Genomic DNA, 26821 nt, shown 5'->3' with positions numbered 1-26821 from the left:
GAAAAGGCTAAGAGGTAAACCATATGCAAATCAGGAGTGGAGTCCCTAAGACAGTTGGATAGCACCTTGTATGGCTCCTTCTGGCAACTCCTGCAGCGAAGCTGGTGCCAAACATATTGCTCTGCTTTCCTTTGGCAGTGAGGCCAAGAGAGGGGTCTTGTTGTCTGGGCTGCCCAGGACCTCCATACACACTGTCCAGGCTTGCACACCATGGAAGGTCACTTTGGTGCTGCTAATGCAACGGATTGGCTTCACCCTTGGAAGTGCACTCCATTGTCTCTCAAGACAGACAGATGAGACTTCCAGGGCAAGCCATAGCTCAAACTGACACATGTAGTTCCTTTCTTCTCACCTCTTCTCATCTCCTGAACACCCGCAAGTTTATAATACAAGTTATTATATTTAAAAAAACAAAGCAAAACAATAGCAGAGAAGGGCTATTCCTATGTGCACATTCATAACTGTGACATTTACTGGCTGGAGGAACACGAGGCTACATAAGAGATGAAACTACAGCCACATAACTTTTCTCAATTCAGACACCATTAGTCTGGAAAAGAAAGCTCTGTGTTCACTCTCTAATAACAGGGATACTCAACCAAAGGTGCAGACCATCAGCTACATATTCATTCTTAAAAGCATTGCATCACACAGCAACTATCCCATTATTTAAATGGAAAGTGCAGAGAGTCCCTTACTTAGAAGTACCGGTAAGTCCTATTGAACTCAGTCAGTAGGTCTTATTTCTGAGTGGATTATGTATGAGATTGCAAAACTGGTTGGACTTTTGCTTGTAACCTGATGAAGCATGAAAGTGCTAGAAAGGCTTTTGGGGACTGCATGGGCGATAGCATGAGTGTTCTTGCTGCATGGAATTGAGGTTTAGCGAGTGACTCATTCTTGGACCCTTCATTATTAGCACACAGTAGCAGGAAACACAGCCCAGAGACCTTAAAAGAGGAACACCATCCCTCTGGTTAGCCATTTGCTCACTCGTTTATACCATCTCAAGGCACAAGCCCTTATTGGATTAACATTTGTGTAAGCAGTTTGTATAGTGGCTTGGAGCTGCCACATTCACTAGAAGGAGGAAGCAGGCAAACAGACTGTTTTCAAGATAGAGACACAAGCACACAGTCCCTCTTCCTCAGCGTGAAGATGTTTAAAGTTGTTTCCTTTGTCTTTTTTTTGGTTTATACCACCCCCAGCGTTGAATGGCCTACGCACCTCCTCTGCAAGACAGATCGGCTGGAGGTAAACTACAGAAGCTGTGGTGAGATCTTTTAGCTCCATTTAACTTTTCCTGATGGGCAGAAAACAGGCAGCTGCAGAGCAGTAGGTGGCTTGCTGGAGTTGGACATAGCAGACCCGTGGCAGATTCCACATTCAGCCACAAAAGGTTTTGGGTTAATCTAGGACAGTCACTCATCCCAGTCCAGAGATTTATGTGTATCTGGGTGTGGGTGGGTGCATTCCTTTCATGTGCAAGAATCTCCATCTTTTTTTTTCAGTGGAGGGACCTGATCGACATACAAAAATGATCCAGATACAAAAATACACTGTCTGTGTGGATTGTTTCCTCCCATTTAACTAAATGGAGAGACCATTCTGTGCAAGGAGCTTCTTGCATACATCAGTATTCCTCTGTTTAGAACTCATCACTAGATTGGAGCAATTGTTTTCCAGCCTAATCATAGGACCATAGCTTGGGGGGATGAACCATAGATAAGTTGTAGAGCATATGCATTGTGCACAAAAGGTTCCACATTCAATTCCTGACTTATCCTGGCACTGATTTGAAAGACTCCTGTATGAAATGCTGGAGAGCTGTTCCTGGTCTGTGTGGACGATGTGGAGCTAGTCTCATTCAGTTTATCAGTCATTCTGTGTTCTTAATCTGCTTCCACTGGACCATGGAAGCTTTGCATCAGATAAAATTGTGCATGATGAAACTTTCAGTTGTCAAGATTAAAAACAATTGTAATAAAATAAAGAGATACATAGGAGCCAAAGCCTAGGGGCCGAGGTTCCTTTGCTCCCTCCCATAAAATATTTGAGGGGGCCTGCTCCCCCCCCAAAAAAATTGATGCACATTGGCATTCAAACGGTGTGTGTGTCACATCTTGTGATCAATTATATGGGATGGGACTTACCTGCCCCCTCCCAATATTTTATTCAAGTTGGCACCCCTGCAGAGATATAATGAAGAAAAGTCCCAAATATATGTCTTTTCACCAATTCAGCATGAATTTGGGCTTTCAAACCAATTTCTAATAAAATCAACAAGGAGGCAAGGACAGGCCTGCTGCAAAGATGACTCATGAGCAGTCAAAAAAATAGGTATAGCTTGGGAAAATGCAATTTCGTAACATTAAAAAAAGGAAGATTTTGTCATACATGTTTATATACCAATTTATTTTCTCTCTGTAGCGTAGACATTAAAAGGCTGCTTGCCACACTGGTGCAAATTTTGGATTTCTCCCCCCCCCCACCTCCACTCATACACCCTTCCATTCCACCTGGCATGAGGCTTAATGTGCTGCTCAGAAGGAGCCATGTTATCCAAAGCTGTTGCCATGCTCAGCCATGCGGCGGCTGCTCCTCGCGGCGGCATTTCCCATGGACTGTGGGCTTGTTTGTTCTTCAGATCTGCTGGAAAGAATAAGGGAAACAAGCTGTTCCGAAATGAATGGCAAGGCAGCCTCCTGGCAGTGCTTCCTTTTCAACTCGGCACCTTGGCTGGCCCTGCACTGCACTGATGCGCCCTGCAGTGGGGACAAAGGGAATTAGCTTCATAGGCATCTCATTCATAAGAGGCACGTGACGTGAAAAGTGATTAATGGCAAAGGAAGAATCTGAGCGTTTGTTTTTCCAATTCATCCCAACACAAAGGCTGCCCTCCCTGCTTTCCCCTCCCCTGAAGCTCAGGCACAGCTTTGCACATCCATTAAAATAAAACCAGTGAGGGGCACGAGGAGCAAATAAATATTTGGAATGAAATCTTTTAGCAGCCGATTCTTAGGAGACGAAGTTAGCTTTCAGGTATTGTAAGCGGATTCCCCTCCTGTAATAGGAAAATAGAACTGGCGCTATGAAACTGGCTTATTTTGTCCCTTCAGAAAAGGAAAAACACACAGATGCCCTCTTACTGGTAGTCCAGTCCTGCCAGTCTCAGCTTTTCTAGACTTGCTACATGTGAGCCTTTTCTCTAGTCTAGACACATGGGGTAGGGCGTATTTGCATTTTTAAAACCCATGAGGTAATTTATATGCACAGCTTCAGATTTATAAATGATTACTAGAATTCAAATAGAAATACAAATTTGCATCCCACCACTGCAAAGAAGGTTGGGAACAGGTGACCAGGGTGCCTGCTCAGTCTGTTATTCAGGTCCTGCTCGCCATTGATGGGATACCTTGTGGTTCTTTTGTCTTTAAACTGGACTTTAAAATAGAAGAGTCCTGCAAACAGGGGACTGTCAACAAATGAGCCACTTTTTACAACCCAGTTGTAAAAGCCAGTTGTGAGCATCCCTGAGATCTACAGATGAAGAGCAGGATACAAATACAATAAAATGAAATAAAACTCTCTCACACACATGATAAGCAGACAGGTGTTTGTTTTTTTTTTAAAAAAAGCATTTCCCTATATATCTCCCAAACTTTATACCATCTGGTTCATGCCACAAACATTGACTAGCAAACACAATCCTATACCTTGGTAGCATGTTCCACTGAAACCCATGAGGTTTTCATCAGAGTAAACATAGTTAACTCAATGCTATACGTGGTTTTGAAAGGTGTTAGCCAGCCCAACTTCCTTGAATGCTTGGTTTTCCTTACAAATGGATGAGTAAATGAATTAACTCTGGTTGGTTAGCAAATGGGGGCCTCTGGACCAAATCTATGCCCCCAAGAGCATAGATTTTTGCCCATCCAGCAGGTTATCTTCCACTTCTCTGATCAAAATGGGACCCTCCTGAAGTGTCTTCTCTTGAGTGGAAAAAGCAGCCATATTGGAGCAGGGTTATGCATATTGGTCCCTGCCCCCCAGCGACAGATTGAAGGCTAGTGAGTTTTATGGCTGAATAAGGGTTTGGACCTGGATTAAACGTCCAGCCCTCTATCAGCTGTGGCTCTCATGAATCAGTTTCTTCAGTTCATTTCTCAAAAGAGCTTAAATCGAAAGCATGTGATTCGGAAGATTAGGTCTGTCTGAATTTCTGTGCTTCCTTTGTATCAAATTAGTGGGCAGAGACACAGAGAACTTTTCTTAAAAAATAAAAAGTTCATACCTGAAGAGAAAAAGGATCTCTCTCTCTCTCTCTCTCTCTCTCTCTCTCTCTCTCACACACACACACACACACACAGACACACACTTTTCTCTCTCCACAGCCAAAGTACTGTTCCCACCCCTCTCTCAGTCACCCTGACAAATTAAAACCCAGGCTCATCAACCATCGTGACAAGAGATCAAGAAAAAAAACAAACCCAGAAGCCAGTACATTTCAGATTTGTCTTTCCCAGAGGTTGTGGGCTTAGATTAAACTCTGTCATTTAACATGAAGCATAACCCAGTGCTATTTCCAGAAATCAACACTGTGGCAGCAGGAAGAAAAATATCCCTAAGCTTCAAGGTACCAAAATGGCTCCCCAGTGCATGCTTAAGGAGAGTCAGCAATAAAGACAGATTAGGCGCCAGATGGTTTTACTGATCATGTGAGGCACAAATCAGGGCATGTCAATAGAGGGCGACTTATAAAGCACTCAGGTACCTGACGCACAAGATGACATGAGCTGGTCCCAGCCAGGCTCTGCTCTTTGGGTAGACAGACACTGCAGTATTGGCAGTCCTTTCCTTGAGGGCCAAATATTGATGCCTTCACGCTCAACCAAGCTGTTTAAGTTATACTGCTTGAAGTAGGCTCACGAGAACCGTTTCAGGTCTCGGCAAAGGGAGAGGGGGAAAGGCAAAATTCACCACTTGGATTTAAATACTTCTGGATGTTTCCAAGATTAAACCGCAAAAAAACCTATTGTTGTGAATTCTGGGGGGTGGGCTGTTTGCCTGAGTTCCCTTACAAGGTTGCCATACATCCAATTCCCCAGACATATCCAGGATTCAGCCCTTGTATACAGTGTCTGGGAATTCCAAACTTATGGCAACCCAGATGTTTGGGCAAAACTTTTTTTAAAAAAAGCTTACTTTTTGAAATATGGCAACCCTACCTTCATGTTCCTGAATCAAAGCAAGGATTTAATTGCTGGAATAGCCGGGCCACTTTCTTGGTGAGATAATGGCACAAAAGGCACAAAATCCAGAGTTCAGTTGAGGTGTGTGTGTGTGTGTGTGTGTGTGCTAGAAGCAGGAGGCTGCAGGCTGAAGCCTGTGAGGGAGAGAGATGCTTGATTTCTGATGGAATTCAAGGTAATGGGAGAAGCAAGACCTTCATGGGGTGTCAATGCTGTGAGCACTGTGAGCCCCTCCATCATATGCTCAGGCAGTGTTTCTTTTTCGGGGGGGAGGTGCCTGTACTTCACGGGCGGCTCCTGTGACCTCACTGCCCCACCCATCATGAGCATCACCAGCGAAGCAACCAGGGTGCACATGGCGGACAGCAGAGCACACTACATGGTGGAGCAGGGCATCACTGCCATGCCACCCACTCAGTCTAATGTCAGTCTAATCAGTCATAGTTTTTTGCCTGTGTATTCTTTCCTCCCCTACCCTCCTTCTTTTCCTCACACATTTCAATAAGAACACTTCTTGGAAGGGTGGCATATCCTGGTTTGCAAAGGGAAATTAAACCATCATTCCCTGTTACAGTGCCTCAAGAAACTGTGGTTTAACAAGCCACAATAGTAGTACCGAAGTCGAGTGTGTGCAGGGCCACATGCTTCATTCTTGGTCTAAAAAGCCCAGGTGTCTGAGATTGAGTCTGTCATGACCAAATGTGTCATAGTCTTCATACCGGAGGCAAAATATGGTTTGCAGTAATCAAAGTTTGCCCTACTCAGTTGTTATAGCGAAGATGAGTTCTCACCAGCCAGAAAATTAGAGAGAGGAGACAACGGAAGCACGTCAGGAGAAATGCAGGCGTGAAACCATGACTCGGCTGTGACACCTGAACCAAATGCCAGTATGCCGAATTAGAGCGGGGAAACAGGTGCTCCTGAGAGACATGGGTTGTCTATTCTGGCCAACAGTGACTCTCTAGGGTCTCAGATAGAGGTATTTCCTTTCACCTGCTATCTGAGATATTTAAGAGGAAAACAGCAGCAGCAATAGCCTGGAGACGCCAGGGATTGAAATCTGTAAGAAAAGCGTTTACTCTGCCCAGTGGCCTTGCATCCTAAGCCTTTGGGTGTGCTGGGGCACACATGCCTCATAACCGGTTGACTGCCTGAAATGTTACAACTTCCTCCTTTCTCAGGCAAATTGTTGGGGGGGGGGGGTTGTTTCATCCCCCAGCAGGAAGTGGGGTGGCAGAAAGCCCAAAGTGTGTTCACAGTGCGGCAGACCTCTTTTTAATGGCCTTCTGCAACTATGCAAGTGTAAAGCTGAAAGGAGGGGGAGAGCTTGCATCAGCTGTCAGAAGTTTGGGGAAACACTGCGTTTGGCAAAAATGTTTAACTATGATTTTTTAAAAATGTCCTGCAATCATTTTTTTCATCAGTGCTGTTGAGAGTATTAAATGAGAGGGTGTATTTTTAAGGGTTTTGAAAGCACTATGTAAGTGTTAAGAATTATTCATTCATGTGTTCATTTCCAGCTTCCTTCCTGCTCTATTTTAGTGTGAACCTGGGGGATGGTGTGTGGGGAGTGAGCTAAAGTAATTCACTGCCCTGCCATTGTTTCACTGCTCCCAGAAGTGTAATACGGAAAGGCCAAAGGATCCCCCCCACACACACACACACACCACTAAGAACTGCATGAACTCAGCCAGATCAATGCCTTAGTAGAAACCCATGCCATTGATTTGCAGGATTCTGTTTTTACAAAAAATATTTTAAAGCAATAATGTGTTAGAAAATTATCCACTAACTGTTCAGGGTTATTGAACCAAATCATGCATGGGCAGTAAGAGGTTATGGGTGGAGGAGGTGATGGAATAATTCTAAACCCCTGTTCAGGTATTCAAATGGGGAGAAAGAGTGGAAGGGGCAGGAGTTTGTGGATGCTAGCTCTTCCCCTAATATCCCTGTAGGCTACGCCCCCAACCTTCACTCAATGCTAAATGCCTGAACAGGAATTATTTATGGGAGGAATTCGACTTTGCGCTCTTCTGACCATTCACTCTGCATAAGCATTGCAGCTTGACAGGCAAAGCGATTCCCCCCTCTCCTTCCTCCTAGGAGCTCTCCTGACCCCTCCAGAGCTAATTTCAGGGGGACAGGATGCACAAGGAAAGGAGAGGAAAGGCTTGTTGTGTCAGTGGAAATTCTCGGGGCTCCTTAGTTGAATCCCATCCCATGCGTTTGGCTGAACTAGCTTAGTATTCCCGTGACAATCAGGATCCCTGCACACTCAGGGTTCCTGAGCCCAGGGAAGGTGCTAAGCATGTTCAGCCACACAAAGAACCACCATCAGATCTTCAGCCTTGCTATCCAGGGGTTCTGGGTTGGTTCAGGTGGAGAAAAGGGGCATTGGGGGAGAGCTGGTACATGCTTTTATCCCCTCCTGTTTCTTTGAACGCCTGAATAGGGCTGTAGCATGTTTCTATTAGTGATTCCAAAATGCTGGGAGGGTCTCCTCTCCCCAGTGGGTCATAGGAGCATCAGATACTTCATTGTTTGGGACAGAGCAACCGGTTGCTTAGATTATTGGCTGAAGGGATGAAAGAGATAATAATACAGTGATACCTCAGGTTACAGACGCTTCATGTTACAGATGCTTCAGGTTACAGACTTTACTAACCCAGAAATAGTACCTCAGGTTAAGATCTTTGCTTCAGGATAAGAACAGAAATCGTGCTCTGGCGGCAGCAGGAGGCCCCATTAGCTAAAGTGGTGCTTTAGACTAAGAACGGTTTCAGGTTAAGAATTGACCTCCAGAACGAATTAAGTTCTTACCCCATAGTACCACTGTACAGAGCTGGACAAGCAGCTAACCAAGTATTTACCCAAGCTGTTCCCTGGCTGAAGGCCTTTTTGATAGGGCGTCATTGCGCATGCACACATCTCAGCAAGCTTCATCTCCAGAACAGGAGTTCATTTCCTTTTACTAAGTCAGACTGTAGGTCTATCCAGCTCAGTGTTGTCCAGTGTTCTCCAGATTGGGGTCTTTCCCAAACCTACCTGGAGATGCCAGGAGCTATCCTTGGGACCTTCTGCGTGCAGAGTTTGTGTGGCACAGCAGTCAACCCCTACTGGAAACAATATTCAGAGGATGTTAGCAGAGCTAGGGTCCAGTTCACCATTTTTTCCCTTTCTCTTGGGGCATTGCGGCTTCCCATTGGCTCATGAGGCACACGGTGCATATGCAGTTATTCCATGATCAAAAGGATGAAGTATGACAAGTAAACTTTGAATTCTGTGAGTGAGAACAGATTGGAGAAAGTGGGTGGAGGGAAGACTGTGAATTCAACAGTGCCACGTGTTCTAGAATGTGGCAGCGAAGTGAAAAGTTGAAGGAAGGGTGTCATTTTCTCCTAGGAAAGAAGGGTAAACATTATGACTCTGTGAGAACTGAGGATGTGTACATTTGCAGCCTGCAGTTGGACGGGTGGATGAATGGGGCTCCCTGAGTGAAATAAGGAGAAGGCTGGGCCTCAGTCAGGACTTCAAACTGGGCTGGGCTTCTTTTCCCAGTCTGTGCATTTCAACGTAAGAAGAGCTTGCTGGGCCATCTAGTCAAGCATCATTTTTCACAGTGGCCAAACAGATGACTGCAGGAAGCCCAAAAGCACAACAACACTCTCCCCTCCTGTGGTTTCCAGCAATGAGTATTCAGAAGCATTGCTGTCCCCCACAGTGCACTGCTTAATCCAAGCCCGAGCTCACCTGGAGTTAAGCCCAGAATCTGCTTTCAAAAGCATAGCTCAGCATCAAAACTTGGGAAACAATATAGACAGGGATGCCTTTCAGCTTATATACAGTACCTTTCCTTTATCAGCTGAATAATCACCAACAGCCTCCCCACCACACAACCTGGGGAGCGCAGAAACAGCAGACAGATGAGCAAGTTAGGCAACACAGGACCCAGGCTATTTTGAGCATCAGGGTCTATTAATCAAGATGGGCCATGTTAATTGGCTACCCCAGGCACAACCCACTAGGTTGTGTATCCCAAGCTACACAGTTTTCTTAAATGGCCTGCAGCACCTTGTAGAGCAGGCATGGCCAAACTTGGCCCTCCAGCTGTTTTGGGACTACAACTCCCATCATCCCTAGCTAACAGGACCAGTGGTCAGGGATGATGGGAACTGTAGTCCCTAAACAGCTGGAGGGCCAAGTTTGGCCATGCCTGCTGTAGTGTAGAGGATAGGAAAAAATGCTGTGTTGACTGAAATTAGCCCAATCTGCCATTCTGTGGATTGCACACACACACACACACAGACACACACACACACACAGAGAGAGAGAGAGAGAGAGAGAGGTTTCATGACATCTGAAACAAAGTACAAAATGTCAGCTGCTGTACATCTCTCCCCACTGCAGGTGCAAAACTAATCCACACTTGAAGGCACAATGCACAGATAGAAGAATTACTGTTCTCAGATCTGTGACTTGTGCAGCATGCAAGCAACATTTTGAAGAAGGAAGGAAGTGTCTCTCTCTCCCCCCACCCCTGACCTTCTGCACAAAAATAAAAAGAAGTAAAACATTCTCTTGCAGAAGTCAAATTATCATTATCCAGAAGAAGCTGAGGAGGAAATGGGAAAGGGGTAATGAAAACACCGAAAAGAGAAGTCAAAATCAACCTGGTTTTATAGGTCCTTCCCGAAAATACAATTACAAAATAACTGTCAGAAGTTTTTAAATGAAAAAAACCACCAAACAATGTTCTGACAGTAACCATGTAAAAAAAGAAGGAAAAGATTGCTTCCAAGTTCCCAACATACATTAAAGGGAAATGCATGGGTGCTTGTCTCCTTGGCTGAAATTAATGTGTGACATGGCTTCAACTGTGCTGGCATTTCCCGCACCCTGCACAAAAGGCAGCCAGTGAAGAGGGAACAGAGAAACACAAACGCTAGGAGATCACATCTGCAATATTCAAAAACCAGAAGGGAAATCTTGAAGCCTAGCTAGCTTTGACATGCAACCACTGAAAACAGAAATAGCAGGAACGGCGAGGGGCAAAAGTAGCGCTCCGTTTCAAGAATTGCCCCATAAGTCAGGGCTGGCCTTCAGTGAATGAAGAACAAAGGAAAATGCAGGCTTTTTTTCTATGGTATTGACTTTTAAACTGTGGCCTGGGAACCACCAGTGGTCCTTGGTGCCCATAAAGTAGTTCCTGGCACATAATGAAAGCAGAGGAAAACACTATGAGGTTTTTGGGGGGGTTGCTCTGTTTCAAGTGCCATCTCAGCAGTATTGGGGGGGTCTGACTCCCAAAAAGAGTTCAGGTTTGGATAAAATCTAGATGGAACGAAGGGGTGCAATACAATGGTTTCAGAATTCTGGGTGACCCTGAACAGCTCTGGACAGCTCCGTACAGAGCTCAAGTGGGAGACTCCATACAAGTTGTTTCAGCACCAGTCAGCCTCAGACTGAGCCTCCAAAAGGAACTGCAAATCTGAGTAGCTGGATCTGTATTCTTACTTTAGTAATCATCAACTTCAACTGAGATGGAGAGGCTGTGGTCCCACTTGAGTTTCTGACCTGGAACCCTCAAAGTCAGAGGAGGGCAGAATGACCAACTCAGACCTAAGGAGTACAGGCATTGTGGGCTCCTCTTGCCCAAGTTCTTCTGGATTAATATGGACATCAGGGTCTGGGGGCAACTGCTATGCTATCCTATTCTATGCTACGCTAGAGTTTATTTATATACCACTTTTGCACCCAAAGCAGAACAAGGCAGCTTCCAAGGCTGCTATATAACTGCAGCAGGTTTTGAGGTTCCTTGAGTTCATAGAATAAGGAAGAGTGGTGGCACTCATAGAGAAATGGAACAGCACATCATCAGACCAAAATAGTGGTTCTCATTACCATATTTCATTTCAGAGTGGCGCTTTCAAAGGACATTTGATCTTAGGGCCCCTCCAGACTGGTGTTTTATTGCAGGTTTTATTCTTAATGCAATTAGTGCATTAGTGGGAGATATCTTCTACTTTGTTTTGTCCTGTAATGCTTTCCCAACGCTACCACATTATTGCCGTCCAGAGGGGCTATAGCCCAACAAAAGCAGGACAAAAATAACCAGAACATTTGTGGTCTAAAAAGTGAGACGATTTCAGCGGGAAGTTACGGCAATGGTACTGACTGGAAATGCAGCAGTGTGGCCAGCCCAGAACTTGTGTAACTGCAAGCAGGGGTGTTGTGTGTGTCCACCCTGGTAGCATCAAATCATCATGAATGAATATCCAGTGGAACCACCAGATTAGTAGAGCAATATTTTCTGGATATCTCTACCAAACCTCCCATTTAGGGGTCCACTTGCTCCTAAATCAAGTCTCCTTTGTAATGTATAGAAAATTGGTTCATCTGTGGCTTTCATTTTCTTTTCTTCACAGATCCACTGCAAGATTTGGCTTTTAGCATTGACACCTGCTCCAGTGTAGTGCCCGAAACTATTAACATCAGAATAGCAACCATTTTAAGTAAGTATAATGTGTTTGACTGTCTCCCAGGACTCTCAGTCCTCAGAACTCAACCGCAGCCAGATGATACCTCCAAGGATGGGGGTGACTGAGTCCCTGAAGCTCCCAAGAGGCGATGTCCCTAGACAATGAGGTCTCCATCCCTGGTCTCAGAAAAAGGATATTCTACCCTCCTTCCTTCTCAGGGTGACTCAGATGACTCCTCCCCTGAACTACCATCAGCTTAAAAACACTCTCTTCCTATGCTGCACCAAACACAAGGGTTGCAGGGTATCTTTCAAGTATGGCATAGCACATACCTATGTAATGGGACACATAACCTTTTTCCAAAACAGACCCCTGCCAGGGAAGCGGGCGGCTCAACCTGACCACTCTCTGGCAGTCTGTATAATGCACCCATCGACTTCAGACCAGTGCTGAAGCAACGCTCCAATTTCCTTACTTCCAAACTTGCTTTTATCTATGTAATAGCAAATCACATGTGACGAATTGCCCTTGCAAGTGTCCAATCCAGATCAGTACCCAGGGAGCGGGGTAAGACTGAGTGTGTGTCTAGATACATTCGGCCAATCTGTGCCCTGATAATAGGCCTTTCCTCCAACATGTACTTGTCTTATGTGGCCGTCGTGGACATATGTGTTCATTTGGACTTACTCCCGAAAAAGTGTGTATAAGACAGCTGCCTAATTTTGGAAACCATCACTATTTATTACACTCAGAAACACATAACATCTTGCTGTCACCAAGGTCCTCTTCAATATGCGTAAATTTGAAGGATATCCTTCTTGGCATCAGCATCCCAGTAATGGAATTCTTTCCCTTTTCAGATTCATTGGACATTGGCTTCGTTGGGTTTTCAGGGCCAAGCTGAACTTGTTGTTCATACTGTTGATTTCAGCTTGTTCGTTGTGTTTGTTTTAAATATGTGTTTTGCGTTTATTTTAATGTAACCCTCTCTGGGATTGTCTTGGCAATGATGAGCAAATAGGAAATATTTTAAATAAATAAATAGTGGTGATTAAACCCATTATGTAAACAAAGAACAAGATTTCCCTCCCTCCCTCTTCTTTAAAAAAAACAAAAACCTAACATGGTGACAATGTTCTGATTTCCATACAATTGCTCATTAGATTTATATTCTGTCTCTCTCTACAGGGTACAGCATCAGGAAACTGTCTGTGGAAGTAGCTCTTGGCATGAATGGGGCGAGTGTTCCGTTTTACTCCAAGGAACTTTGCGAAGAGGATCACCCACAGTTTCTTTACTGCGGAAAGAAGAAAGGAGGTGATTAATTTTTCAGGAATAACATGCTAAATGTTCAGTGGCTATCAGTTGTAGTGAGCAGGGAGAAGGTGCCGTGTCAGTTGAACACACCAGGTTGGAAATATCTGACCAGCCTGTTTAATTTTACACAAACAATTTTCCACATCAAAATCCTTTTCTGCAAATTGTGCTAGAATTTCCTTGTAGGAGGTTCTACTTACAAGGCAGAGCCCAATGTGAAGGTATACAAAGCTTACAGGTAGACAGGTGTTGCTCTGGTCTGGTAAGCGCATGGGTGGAAGACTCATGGGAAAGCTCATGGGTGTCTTATTGAATTCCAGGATGAGCAAACATAGGACACAAACATCTTAAATAAACACAAGCCCAAGGGATAAGTGAAGCACGGCACCTTTAGCAAGGAAAGGGCAGTAATTCAGTGGTAGAACACCTGATTTGAATGCAGAAGGTTACAGGTTTGATCCTTGGCAACTCCAGGTAGGGCTAAGATTGTCCCCTGCCTGTGACTCTGGAGAGCCACTGCTGGTCAATGAAGACAGTTCTATGGTAGACGGATCAATCCTACTACCATTCATTCCTGATTACAGCAAAATGTCTACAAGTAGAAATATGACTGGGTTGAATTATGCAAGAAGCATGGAGCAATTGCAAAACACACAGCTGCCATTCAGTACATATGCAGTAGCGCTGTTTTCATTACACTGGTATGCATGGTATTGGTCACATCAACAACACTGAGAAAATATCAGTAGTGTTTGTGATAATGAACAACATTCCCACTGCCAAACATGCATTTCCACAGCTGTATACCATAGGGGTAAAACAAATTGTATTCTTGGCATACATAACTGGTAAGCAGGGTGATCAATTCATTAAAGATTTGTCAATCAATCAATCAGCTGCCTTGCTCGGAACAATTCACTAATGAATTTTACATAAATATAATGACCTATTGCAAAGTCATACTAAAACAGCCTTTTTAAAGCTTCCTTCCCACATTACTTAAAATGACTCCTCATTTATCCTAGCTTCTAATAAAGACAATAAGGGGAATGCATATTTTAATTCTCTCGATCATCAGATTTGACATTTGGAGGAATTACATTTGCCTGGCCTGCAGCGTGAGAAGTCCTTCAGGAGTTTTAAGCGTTGCAGGCCCTATCAATTAATCAGGAGGAAAATGGTCATCCGCCATTAACACGTTAGTTTGTTAAGCCTGAAATGCTATACTGTACTGTATACACTTACCTGGAATTTGGCGAGTCCAACAAGTTCTGCTGCACTGGGCGCCAGCACTAGAGGGCACTGCAGGGCTTCTCAGCTACAACAGAGTGACTTGAGCAGAACGGAAGGTGAGAGGTGGGGGTGCCAAATTTTGGCTTTCTTTAGGGTGCTGTCGAAATGTTAAAGACCAACATCTGCCACTGAATTTGGGGACCCAAAATGTCAAGCTTCAGTGGCCAGGAGAAGGCTGAGCCACAGCAGCAGGTTTTTAGAGGTTAACTACGAGGGCAGTTTGAACACGCTACTGCTTGGTGGAGCATCAAATACTGCTCATCGCTGTGCAGCCCTCTGCTATCGGTAGATAGCGCGCACACAGACAGTGTGCAATAAATGAGAAAGAAACGTGCTTTGATAACACAATAAGGTAATCATGTGCAAAGGCCCCCGTCGCTCTTTCTCTGCTGCAGTCACATCTCAATCTGAAACATAATAAACACCGCGCTGTGAGTTTCATGACCACGCAACAGTTCATCTACTAAGATGGCCTCGGAGGAATTGCTAGCACTTTTTAAAAAATATGTCACAGAATAATAGACAAATACTACATGAGCAACCAACCATGCAAATTATTGAAGTCGGACTGATGGAAACATTACATTCCGAGTCTCTCTCTCCCTCTCCCTCTCTCTCTCTCTCTCTCTCTCAATTGTATATTGAATTGAAGAAAAATGAGAAGAGGAATAAAGGCACCCACAGATCTCCTGGCAGTCTGCCTTATTCTGATGAAGTGCTTAATAAGAACCTGTAGAAAATACATTAGAGAGTACTGGAGTCCATTGCGGGTCCCAACACAAACTGCTGTGCACATGTTACATCAGAAGGCCACATTTTTCTGGGGGGTTGCAAATCCTCAGTATGACAGGAAGTAAGACAGGGGAGCCTTCATCCCGCTGCCCTGCGGAGCCTTCGCGCAGCTATCCCTGGCTTTTGCGGGAGGTGGGGGAAGGGACAGAGCGAGGCTCTCACTTCCCCCACCTCCCGCAAAAGCCCCCAAGAGCCGCTCTCCCTTTAAAGACCCATGCGGAGCGTGTGTGCAGCTCTTGGGGGCTTTTCCCTGAGGAGGGAGAAGGGCAACCTGTCAGTGATGGGCTACCCTTCTCCCTCCTCGGGGAAAAGCCTGCAAGCGCCGCACACACGCTCCACGTGGCTCATGAAAGGGAGCTCTGAGCAGAGTCTGGGATGCATACAGGTTCTGCTCAGCGCTCTCTTTAAATAATTTTTTTCCCCTTGAATTATTCTTCCCCCCCCCCAAAAAAAAGTAGGTGCGCCTTATGGTCAGGTGCACCTTATGAAGCAAAAAATACGGTAAGTCTGCTCCCTGAGGCAGAGGTTCCCCACCCTGGTCTAGAGCAAGGAACAGTATTCCACAACATGGAGGCAACAAGCAAAAAAGCCCCTTTTCATGTGTCTTCAAGACATGCTTTGGAAATGAATGGCCATCTCTGTCTCTTGGCCCTGTTTTGGTTCCAGTCTTGTTGGCACTGGCCACATCTATTTGGTATACAGGAGGAGTCCTACTGCCCACACTCAGTTAAAACAGCTAGAAATACCCATATGTCCCGGTCACTGTGATAAACTGCTAGATGTCCGAAAAGTCTGTATGTTCTTAATGCACCAGGGAAGGAGCGAGCTGGAGAAAGCACATTAGACATGCACTGGAACAGCAACTCTGGATCTCAGTTCATTTCTGAGCAGGGATTTCATTTCTAGTTTTCTTCCAGGATATTGGAGTTATCCATTATAACCATGGATATTATGTGCACAGACAGTACACTACCTAGCTGTAAAATCATTTCTGGCTCTCTCACTTGCTACTGATTTATTTCCTTTGCAGAACTAATCTACTATGAAGGGCCTGTCTCACTGGGATTCCATGAGCTCCCTCAGGTAGGCTTTTTCTAGTTTGCCCTCTGAAATACAAGTATTATTCGAGTAGCAAAACCACCAGTGGCAGTGATGACATTATAAGTGAGCATGCCCCCAAAAGGGGCTAGCCAATCATTGCAGGGTTATTCTGATCTAATGACTTCCTCTTCTTTCTTTCTAGGGAGACTTGGATGTAAAGGTGGAGTTTTTAAATCAAGACCATCACACTATTATTTGTGCTAATTTCACTATTAAGAGTCACTGAAAGGGTGTTGCTATTTTTAATGCAGTCATTAAGGGACACCACTAAAGGCGCCATGAACTAGAGAAGGGATTTGTTTTACTTTTGGAAACCCTACTGTCTGCAGTCTGACAGATGTGGCGTAGCAAAATAATGTAACATGCAGGTTTAGTTGCAATTGCAGTTTACATTCTGTTGACCTAAAGAAAGTACAAAATCCCTGTACGCCAATTTGTCCCAGCAAGGTTCAATGCGATATATTCAGCTTTCCTTGCTATAACACTCTGCTTCCTTTCATTACATGTATTGTTTAAACTCAAGAGTATGACTCAAAGAATAAGTACATTGAGGTTCTCTCAGTTACTAATTCTTCCAGTCTCTCAGTTCTCTCAGTTACTAATTCTTCAGCTCCCCACATTTCTGCAGCTTTTTGCAAAATCCTTTTTTAAAAAAAAATCTTCATGAAAATTCTTCAGCATTTTCGTGCAACTTTTTCCTAATAAACATATTTTTATACGCAGTTTTGATTAGTATACACTTATGTGCAAGCAATTTCTCATCATATAATGTATTTCAGTATGTTACTTTCACGAATATATTTGTTTTTATGCAATTTCCTCCTAATGTATGCATTTTTGTAAACATTGTTTAACTGGAAGACTGTATCAGGAAGTCTACTGTCTCAGGGAAACTGGTGGAAAGTATTATTAAAAATAAAGTAAAGCATATGGAAGAACAAGTCTTGCTGAAGAGCCAGCATGGCTTCTGAAACAGCAAGTCCTGTTTCATGAACCTATTAGAGTTAGTTAAGAGTGTCAACAAGTATATAGGAAGAGGTGATTTGCAAGACATAGTGTACTTGGACTTTCATCAAGCTTCCAGCGAGCCTCCGTGGTTTCCCACATTCAGTTAAAGCCCAGAACATGATGTCATGAGGTAACAGCCAGGGGGTTGCAGGGGACTGAATAAATATTAAATGGAAAGAAAAATGCACACACCACCCTCAGCCACCTCATAACAATAAAGTAAGCTCAACCATATAACTATCAAAATTATAAAGGAATTCTAAAATGCCCTGCAAATGTGGCACAAATACAAACGTCTCATTTGTAGGGGAAGATTTTTCTCTCTACACATTTTGTAATCACACAAAGGTACCAATTCTTCAGCTCAGATGCAATAAGCTGCTTAAAGTCACAGGCGAGAGGTAGGCCTAAGGCATGTTTGAACTCAGCAAGGGATGAAGTCTGCCTGCACCTGAAATCTGGCAAAATCCTCTTTACCACATGTCACAGTGAGAGAGAAAACTAAGGTCCTCTAAGGAAAGAGAACTCACCCTGAAAAGGCTTAGTCGTGTGTTTGGAAGCTCTATAACAGGCATAGGAAACCTTCAGCCCTCCAGATGTTTTGGACTACAATTCCCATCATCCCTGACCACTGGTCCTGTTAGCTAGGGATGATGGGAGTTGTAGGCCAAAACATCTGGAGGGCTGAAGGTTGCCTGCTCTATAACAATTACCAAACTCTCTCTCTCTCTCTCTCTCTCTCTCTCTCTCTGTGTGTGTGTGTGTAAAGTCTCCAAAGATATTTCAAACCACTTAACATCATATACATGTTTTTAATATACATACATACATACATACATACATACATACATACATACATAAGTTCTTCTTCACATCCCACCCCTCCTTTCCTTACTCTTTTTTATTACCTGTTTTGAAACACATCTGGTTTTTTATCATCTAAGCCCCAATATCATTAATTCTTTCAATAATCTGCTGCTTGTATTTCAAATCCTGCCTGCGACTTCCAAGTACAGGTGATAATATGATAGATATCAATGGTTTCCATTCTTATCAGTGAGCTTTTCGAAATCCCCCTTGCTCCCACATTATTTTTAATAGTGTGTGGATATATAGTTAAATCCTCCCAGCTACTTGGCAAGATCTTTACATGCACCCTGTGAAAAAGGGGCACAGTAAATTGTCATTATTATTCCCCTTCTGTGAAAGACACATGGGTGCACCTTGCTAAATCTTCACATTCAAATAATAGGAAGTTCACCCACCCAAATACTTCAATGGCCTGTGTACTGCAAAAGGAACGTCTAAGAGTGTTACTACAGGCCTTCTTCTCGAGTCAAATGTGAGGATAGTGGAGGAATTTACGTAGGAAAATCAGCCTGTGTCCTACCTGCAGGTGGTTCTTCTTTTTACCTTCTTACCTGAGAACTCCCAGGTAAGTTCCGCCCACTGTTGTGTGGGCTGGTCGATCCCTCCCCTTACCTGGCCAACTCTCTCCTGGCAACACAGGTATTGGGTATCTGACAGAGTTAGGCGGCTACCTCCTGGTGTCCAGCCTGGGGGGGGGGACGTATCTAGGCTGTATTGCCAGGAGCTGCATGGGATCGGGGGGGGGGGCTGCGCATGACCACACAAAAGGCACCCCCCCCCCCCGTTTTGATGTGGGGAGCAGTCATTATTATTATTTAGTTTTACAAATTAAAAGTTACATTCAAAATCATGAATAATAAACAAACAAACAAACAAACAAAGACTCAGTCAACTCTCTGGACTTCCCCCCCACCCACCCACCCTCCATGGGTTCTGTCACTAATCCTTTTCTGCTGCATATTTTAAGTCACTTCAATTGTTTCAATATCCCGTGTATTCCTAGTTCTTGTTAGGTTACAAATGTTATTCAGATCCTTCTAAGGAGCTCAACTGTTTACAGTGGTCACCTGCAGGTTCTTCTTAACAAATGAGCCCCACCATGGCTGGCTGGTGACCCACATGTCGCACCCTGAGTGCTGTTGGGGGGGGGGGGCGAAGGCAAGGCATAATGTAAAAAATGGAACCTAGAAGTAAGCCTAAATGAGGCAAAATCAGAGCAGGAGATGGGAGTTACAGTGGTACCTTGGGTTACAGACGCTTCAGGTTACAGACTCCGCTAACCCAGAAATAGCACCTCGGGTTAAGAACTTTGCTGCAGGGTGAGAACAGAAATTGCACAGCGGCAGCGCGGTGGCAGTGGGAGGCCCCATTAGCTAAAGTGGTGCTTCAGGTTAAGAACAGTTTCAGGTTAAGAACGGACCTCCAGAATGAATTAAGTTATTAACCCGAGGTACCACTGTACATAAAGAAGGCTGATCGCCGAAGAATTGATGCTTTTGAATTATGGTGCTGGAGGAGACGCTTGAGAGTCCCATGGACTGCAAGAAGATCAAACATATCCATTCTTCAGGAAATCAACCCTGAGTGCTCACTGGAAGGACAGATCGTGAAGCTGAGGCTCCAATACTTTGGCCACCTCATGAAAAGAGAAGACTCCCTGGAAAAGACCCTGATGTTGGGAAAGATTGAGGGCACAAGAAGAAGGGGACAACAGAGGACAAGATGGTTGGACAGCGTTCTTGAAGCTACAAACATGAGTCTGGCCAAACTGCGGGAGGCGGTGGAGGATAGGAGTGCCTGGCGTGCTCTGGTCCGTGGGGTCACGAAGAGTCGGACACGACTAAATGACTAAACAACAACAACACTGTACAACCATTTGCAGGGGAGATCAGCAAGTGCAAACGAAGCCAAGCACCTGCCGATTCTCCCTTTGCAAAGCACCCTGTCCCTGCCTCACCTTTGTCTCGGCAAACGTGGGTGTGTGGACACACGCCTACCAAGGTAGCATGAAGTCCTGTCCTAATTTAGAACTGACTGCATCTGGCTGCCTGAAATAGCTTTGCGGAGCCAAACACAGCTATGCCTAGCAACCTCACAGATCCCGATTATAACCTGAGCGAAAAGAACATCCTACGGTGACACACAGCTCCAGAGAGGAGGCGGAAGATGCTTTTAGAGAAACAAGGAGGCCCACGATCTTCCTGAAAATCAAGAGAGGCAGAGGCTCAGGTTCTTTGCTCAAAAGCTTTCGCAGAGGATCTGTGTGTGTTGGAAACAACTTTGAAGTTGGGGGTTTTCCCCCCAAAGCGTAAGGCTTGACTGTCTTCAAAAGGAGCCTTGGAGGAGGAGGAGGGAGAGCATCATGCAGTGATTTTATTTTTAACACCTTTGTGTGGAAGTTATCACTTTATCAATGAATCTTGAAGCAATGTCCCCAAGGCTCTCCACCTCTTTTGTAGATTTTGGGGACCTAGTGCTGGCAGCCCTCACAGCCAACTCTTATACTTATACTCTTATACTTAACAGGTTTTGCTAGGTGTCAGAGCCACCCGAGGTCCCAGCTCACAAGAGACCAAAATCCAGTCCAAGTTATATACAAAAGGTTTTATTGAAGAACATTGTTGTCGTTACATCCAAGCTCCGTGGCTCAGCATCTGTTACCCTTAGATGTTTGAAGACCCCTCTGAGTCAGTCCCGCCCCTGCACCAGCTTAAGAGGCTTGTACTGCTCCACCTTTTCCTCTCCTTCCTTTTCCGCAGGGTCTTCCTGCCCCCCTGTGCTCCCTCCCTTCGGGACTCCCCCGAGGCTGAGTCTTCTGACGCCTGCTCCCCCCTCCTTCGTGCTTTGGGACCAGGCTCCTCCTCAGGGCTCTCCTCATTTCCGCGCGCCTCCACATTTGAACTTGGCGCGCGTACGTTGCCTCTGACCTTCCTTTCGACCGTTACGCTACTCTCGGTACTACACTCCTCCCCTTCCGGCAGGACGTTCTGCTCCGAACTCCTTCCCCTCTCTGCTCCCTGTTCTGCTCCTTCTGACACACTGGTAACTCCACCCCCTTCACTCCGTTCCGACGGAGAGGCCGGTCCCGATCTCCAACCCCCACTGGGGATTCCCTCTTCGTTCCCCTGCTTCTGACTGCTTCCCTCTCTACTGCCCCTTGGCCTGACCAGGGGGGCTCCCTTTTGGGAATCCTCGGATTCACTTGACGGACTCACTGACAACCTCGGGTCATCGTCGTCCTCTTCCTCGTCACCCTGGGACCCCTCCCCCTCGCTCTCTGTCCCTGAAACCCTGACACTAGGGTTTGACCATTTTCCTTGTCCCACCTTTTGGAGGGGAATACGTTGCATTATGCATATATTACCAAACTTGCATGGTCACCTAAACATCATCATGATATGCATTGTATTTATGTATGTATGTATGTATGTATGTATGCATGTATGTATATTATTCCTGTACCACCTTTCATCATAGGATCACAGTTTACAAGATAAAAATTATCATTATGGAAATTTACGTGTAGATTACATGTTCACAGCCTGTAGTTTGGGGTATAGTTATTTTTGTGTATAATCCCTGGACCTTCCAGGGGGGGAAAGATGCTAAGTAGGCAGCTTGAACAGAACTGGGTGTTCAGTGTAAGAAGGGATCCCATAGGAGACAAATCTCAATCACAGTGGAACTCAAATTCTTACTGAGATTCATTTCTACCTCATTATTGGCCCATCCATACTTCACACAAATGGCACCTCAGTACACAGTCACATTCCTGAATATCTTGCTTACAAGCTAGCAGCAAGAGCAAAGCAGCCCTATGTTGCAAACATTTCAAGCTACCTAGATACAGCTGTTGCACAGAGACTAGATCAGATACAGTGTCAAACTATGGTTTGTTGCTGTGTGATTCAGCCCTGTGTTCAACAGTACAGTCATACCTTGGGTTACAGCCGCTTCAGGTTGCGTTTTTTCAGGTTATGGACCGCCAAAACCCGGAAGTACCGGAACAGGTTACTTCCGGGTTTCGGCAGTCGCGCATGTGCAGAAGCGCTAAATCGCGCTTTGTGCATGTGCAGAAGCGCCAAATCGCATAACACTCCAAGGTCACTCCCACGGCTGAAAAAAATTGTTTTGAAAAGGAATTTTCCCATAGCCCAGTTGTTGTTGCAACAATGTCAGTACTCCTCTAGGGGGACACAGTTACAGTCCAAGTTTGCAACTTTTTCAAAACAAATGTAGTCCTTGTAAGTCCCCCAACTCCCTTAAAAACAACAGTTTTAATATAGTTAAAGGTTACTTTAAAATCAGGAGAAGTCCAGAAACACTGTAACTCTCTTGCAGAGTTAATTCAAAAGTCCTTAACTTGCCGACAGGCTTTTCCACTGGCCGGCTTTTCCTGTCTGGGGGCAGCCCGTTCCCAGGTTTTAGGCAGCGGATATTAACTTTCTTTCTCCCCCTTTCTTGCAGGTAAATATACTCAGCTCTCTTCCCCTCCACTCCTGCAATCTGGAGGGGAATCCACTTTCTTAATGTTAGGATTTGAGTCTTTTCTAAAAGTCTTTCAAAGTTTCTGCTTTACAGTCTCTTTGCTTTGATCTATTTACAAGCAGGGAAGGCAGACTTCCTCTTTGTACCTTCCCGTTTCAGTGTTGAATTTACTCACTTTTTCTCCAATTTATTCAGTATAATCCTACTCACGGGTAGTTGCTTTTAAGTCCAATTGTCCCAGGAAAAAGTCAGCACTCTCCGATAACGGCTGTGCGGCTTCACTCCGCGGAAGAAGCAGTCGACTCTCAGCACCGCGCCTCACCCCCGTCCCGCTCCGGTGCCCTTAAAAGGGTTCCTTCGCCACTTGGGGGGGCGCAAATGGTGCCCGCCGAGTCCCCACGTTCACAGGCTTCCCCCGCCTGTGATTTTTAAAGGGTCCCCGCTTTGCCGCAGCGGTGAGACCCGATCCCGCGGAGCTGGTCCCTCCGAGACTCAGAGGGAATCCGCGGGAAGCCAGGTTATAACTGACTAGAAAGCCACTGAAAGGGCTACATAAGCTCATTATTATTGTTGTTGTTGTTAAATGACAGAAATGGGAATTTTTGAAACAAGCAGCAGCATTATGGCTCTGCTATAATCTGCTGTGTTTTTTTTTGAAAGCACACACCTTCCAGGCTTCTTGACAGTCATTGGTAAACTGCCTAAAATCCTAGTTACTGAACGGAAACAGAAGTTCTGACAGGGCTTTTCCCTCACGTGCCTAAACTGCTAATTTCAAAGGATTCTGGGCACTGTAGATTACCCCTCACAGAGTTACAAGTCCCAGTAAGCCGTCACCATTTACAGTGCTCAGAATTCTTTTTGAGGAATGGGGAAATGTGCTTCAAATTTGCTTTAAAGGTATAGTGTTTATGTATGTCACAATCAATTTAGCAGTAGCATTTCTCACAACTTGCATACGGTTGTATAGTTTGTGTGAGCAGGCCCTGCCCTCTATCTGGAGCATGCATGGGTTTTGATAGCCCAGAAACGACATCACTTCCATCCCTTTTCTGTTAATGTAGAAGCCAAAATTCTCAGAATTTTTGGAACTGCAGGTTTTCAGAGAAAACCTAGCAAATCATTCTGTGATAAAACTGAGGTCGTAACACGTTGAAGTGCATCAAACTCTTGGGGCCCTTTTTGCCAATTTGGTATGTTCGTGTGTGTATGTGTGTGAGAGAGTTTTCCAGTGGGGACACTGGAAGAATCATATTCCACTGTTGTATTATTTTGTAAATTGCTTTGGGTTACTTTTTGTGAAAGGAAAGCGACGAGTCAGTGCAACCGATAAATAAAAATAACAACAGCTTTCTTCCATGCAAACATAAAAACAGCTATTTGGGAACTGTGTTTGGACAGTAATATTCCAACTACATCACCAAATCTTGGCCAAAGGCAGCAAAATAGCCATTTAGCTCCGTCCAAGCCCCTAGCAAACTGCCAAGTGATTTGCTACTCCAGCTAATCTGAATCGCTGGTGGGCATCTGAATGTTTTCTCCTCTTAATTATAGTTTTTGTGTTACAGTGATTTAGACAGCTCTTGCCTTTTGTTTGCAATGAGGGCTGCGCGTGTATAATAGCAGGTAACACAGTACGGCTGCAGGAGGGGAGGGCAGGCCATGCCAGCGTGTGCAAGAGCGAGCTAAGAAACAAACCAGTTCATCTGGAAACAAACAGCACAGCAGCAAAGGAGTGTTACTCATTGTCCATCCTCTCCCCTCCGTAGTCATGCAAGGACAAGAGGCAGGAAGCCAGTGAGTCGTCATGCCCTGCTCCCCACACAGTGTTTGCATACAGCTAATTACTGCCACCAGTCTCCTTGGCAAGATAGGAGGGCATTTCTTCTGGGTGCCTTTAGAAAGTCAGGGCAATTATGTTCTGTGCCCTGTCCCAGACTTGTTGTAGCTAATCAAGCGAAGGAAATGAGAACCCCACTGCGTACACACAATTCATTCAAAGAGCATATAAAGCACACAGCCCTTCCAAGGCATCCTGGGAACTGTAGCTACAATTCCCGGCACCCTTAACAGACTACAATTCCCAGGATTCTTTGGGTGTGGGGTGTGCTTTAAAAGCATGGTGTGTGAGCAGATTCACTTGTCAGCAATTTTGTGTTGTTTTTCAATGCACCATGCCAGCTGTCATTAGCAGATGCTGAACTCAAATAAATTTATTTGTTTGCTCATTTGTTTATTAATGCATCTATATTCTACCTTACTTCCAAGAGTTCAAGGTGGATGGGCTTAAATAGTATCACAGGCCAGATGGGAAATTTTGGTCTCAGTAATCTGGATTATTGGTATTCCAAGACTTGGCAAATTGTCCTTCTGGGGGTGGGGAATCTCACATAATCTAGAAGTATTCAGGGGGCAATATTTTTGAGATCACTTCTTTCCCATTTGTTTGAATTTAATTTTATATACAAAGAGTGTCGGGTTCCACTAATTATAGACCACACATCCTTTCCCTCTTGGTATGATATATTATTAATTCAGTAAATTGCACACCTGAATGCTACACTTCTTTATTGGCAATTGTGACAACTGAATCTCTCTCTCTCCCCCATATTGGTTTTGTCTTTATTTTTATTTTTGAAAGTTGTTTGTTCATATTAAAACTCAATAAAAATACTGGGGGAGGGGAGAGAATTAAACCTGGAGGGTTTAATTCCTCTGAAGAGCACTGAAGAGACATACATATCCAGGCTGAGAGATGGTAAGTTGCCCAGGGCTGCTTTGGTGGCTGAGTACAGATCCCAGGTCTTCCTGGTCCAAGTCCAATGCACACACCACATACATCAGCTCTTTAATCATGCCCTTCATCCATTTTGTTATCATCCTTCCTCCAGCCCTGAACTTTTGTCCTAAGCAACATACTTGGTTGCCTGCCAAAGATGACTGGATTATATTTTGCAATTGTTCTCTCCATTTCATTAGTCATTAACCCAACACCACCTTTCCACTCCCCCTTGTATTCTTCACTCTACATTGTGCCTGGATCACTTTGACATCTTAAAGTCTCTCCTGGGTTTGCCAAGAAAAAGAACATGCTCTGCAATGCTGAGGAGGCACTCCCTTGCACCACAAAGAAATGCCAGTTGGTTCTTGGAGGCAAGGCATCGTACCTTACTCCCAACAGGTGCAAATTCTTCAGCCAAGAGTGGGGTGTTTGGCCCCTGGTCCTGCTCAAGTCAGATAGAGTACAGTTAGCTTCCTGAGGACAGGACAGGAGTTGTGACATGTCCGGTTATAAACTAAACAGAAGTTCAGAAACTGGCTCACTCTTACAATAAAGGTTTGTTGCTAAAGTAAACCACCTGTTAAATATTATCCAGCTAGATCACTCGTTCTCAACCGTACAAGCTGCACAATTACAGATGTTGAAGTTACTCTTTGAACTCCAGGCAAGAATGGATTCAAAGACAGAAGATGTGCGTTTGTTTACTGAACAAATTTCAGGTCATGCAGGATGGTGGACCTCAACTGGCCAGTGTCAGATCACATGCTGTGAGGGGCTGAAAATCTGGAAGTTGTGGCACAAGTTCTGGAGCAACAGCAGACAGCCTGGTGACAACTAAGGCCAGAGACAGAGTCTTTTTAGGAACAGATATATAACCCCACTGATCACCTCAGGTCTGAGCTAGAAGCTGCAGTTCTGCCCTTTGGCCATCTGCAGTGAGGGCTCTTGAGAGCAACTCCCTCCTCTGTCAAGCTGCCACAGTGGTGCAGGTAGCACTGGCCCTGGTTCTTGCCATCAAATCCCTGGTTCAACAGGGATCCAACAGCCCCTATTACTCAGTTAATTTACTGGCTTACATGTTGAACCATTTGCTATCTTTTGTGGCACTGTGGGTAAAACCTCAGTGCCTAGGACTTGCTGATCGTATGGTCGGCGGTTCGAATCCCCGCGGCGGGGTGAGCTCCCGTCTTTCGGTCCCTGCTCCTGCCCACCTAGCAGTTCGAAAGCACCCCTAAGTGCAAGTAGATAAATAGGTACCGCTTTATAGCGGGAAGGTAAACGGCATTTCCGTGCGCTGCGCTGGTGCTGGCTCGCCAGAGCAGCTTCGTCATGCTGGCCACATGACCCGGAAGTGTCTGCGGACAGCGCTGGCTCCCAGCCTCTTTAGTGAGATGAGCGCACAACCCTAGAGTCGGACACGACTGGCTGTACGGGCAGGG

At 45.0% G+C, this 26821-nt stretch overlaps 1 protein-coding gene across 1 annotated transcript; it reads left to right on the top strand.

Moving 5' to 3' along the window:
- Positions 1-1025: 1025 nt before the first annotated feature.
- LY86 (lymphocyte antigen 86) lies at positions 1026-17213 on the top strand. The gene is made up of 5 exons (XM_083749876.1): positions 1026-1273; positions 11678-11764; positions 12920-13048; positions 16164-16216; positions 16377-17213. Exons 1-5 carry the CDS (start codon positions 1159-1161, stop codon positions 16458-16460), a joined length of 468 nt encoding a protein of 155 aa, XP_083606002.1. The 5' UTR covers positions 1026-1158; the 3' UTR covers positions 16461-17213.
- The last annotated feature ends 9608 nt before the right edge of the window (positions 17214-26821 follow it).

The sequence above is a fragment of the Podarcis gaigeae genome (assembly GCF_964106915.1).
Source record: "Podarcis gaigeae genome assembly, chromosome: 7".
Lineage (NCBI taxonomy): Eukaryota > Metazoa > Chordata > Lepidosauria > Squamata > Lacertidae > Podarcis > Podarcis gaigeae.
This window is presented reverse-complemented; position numbering and strand designations above follow the sequence as displayed.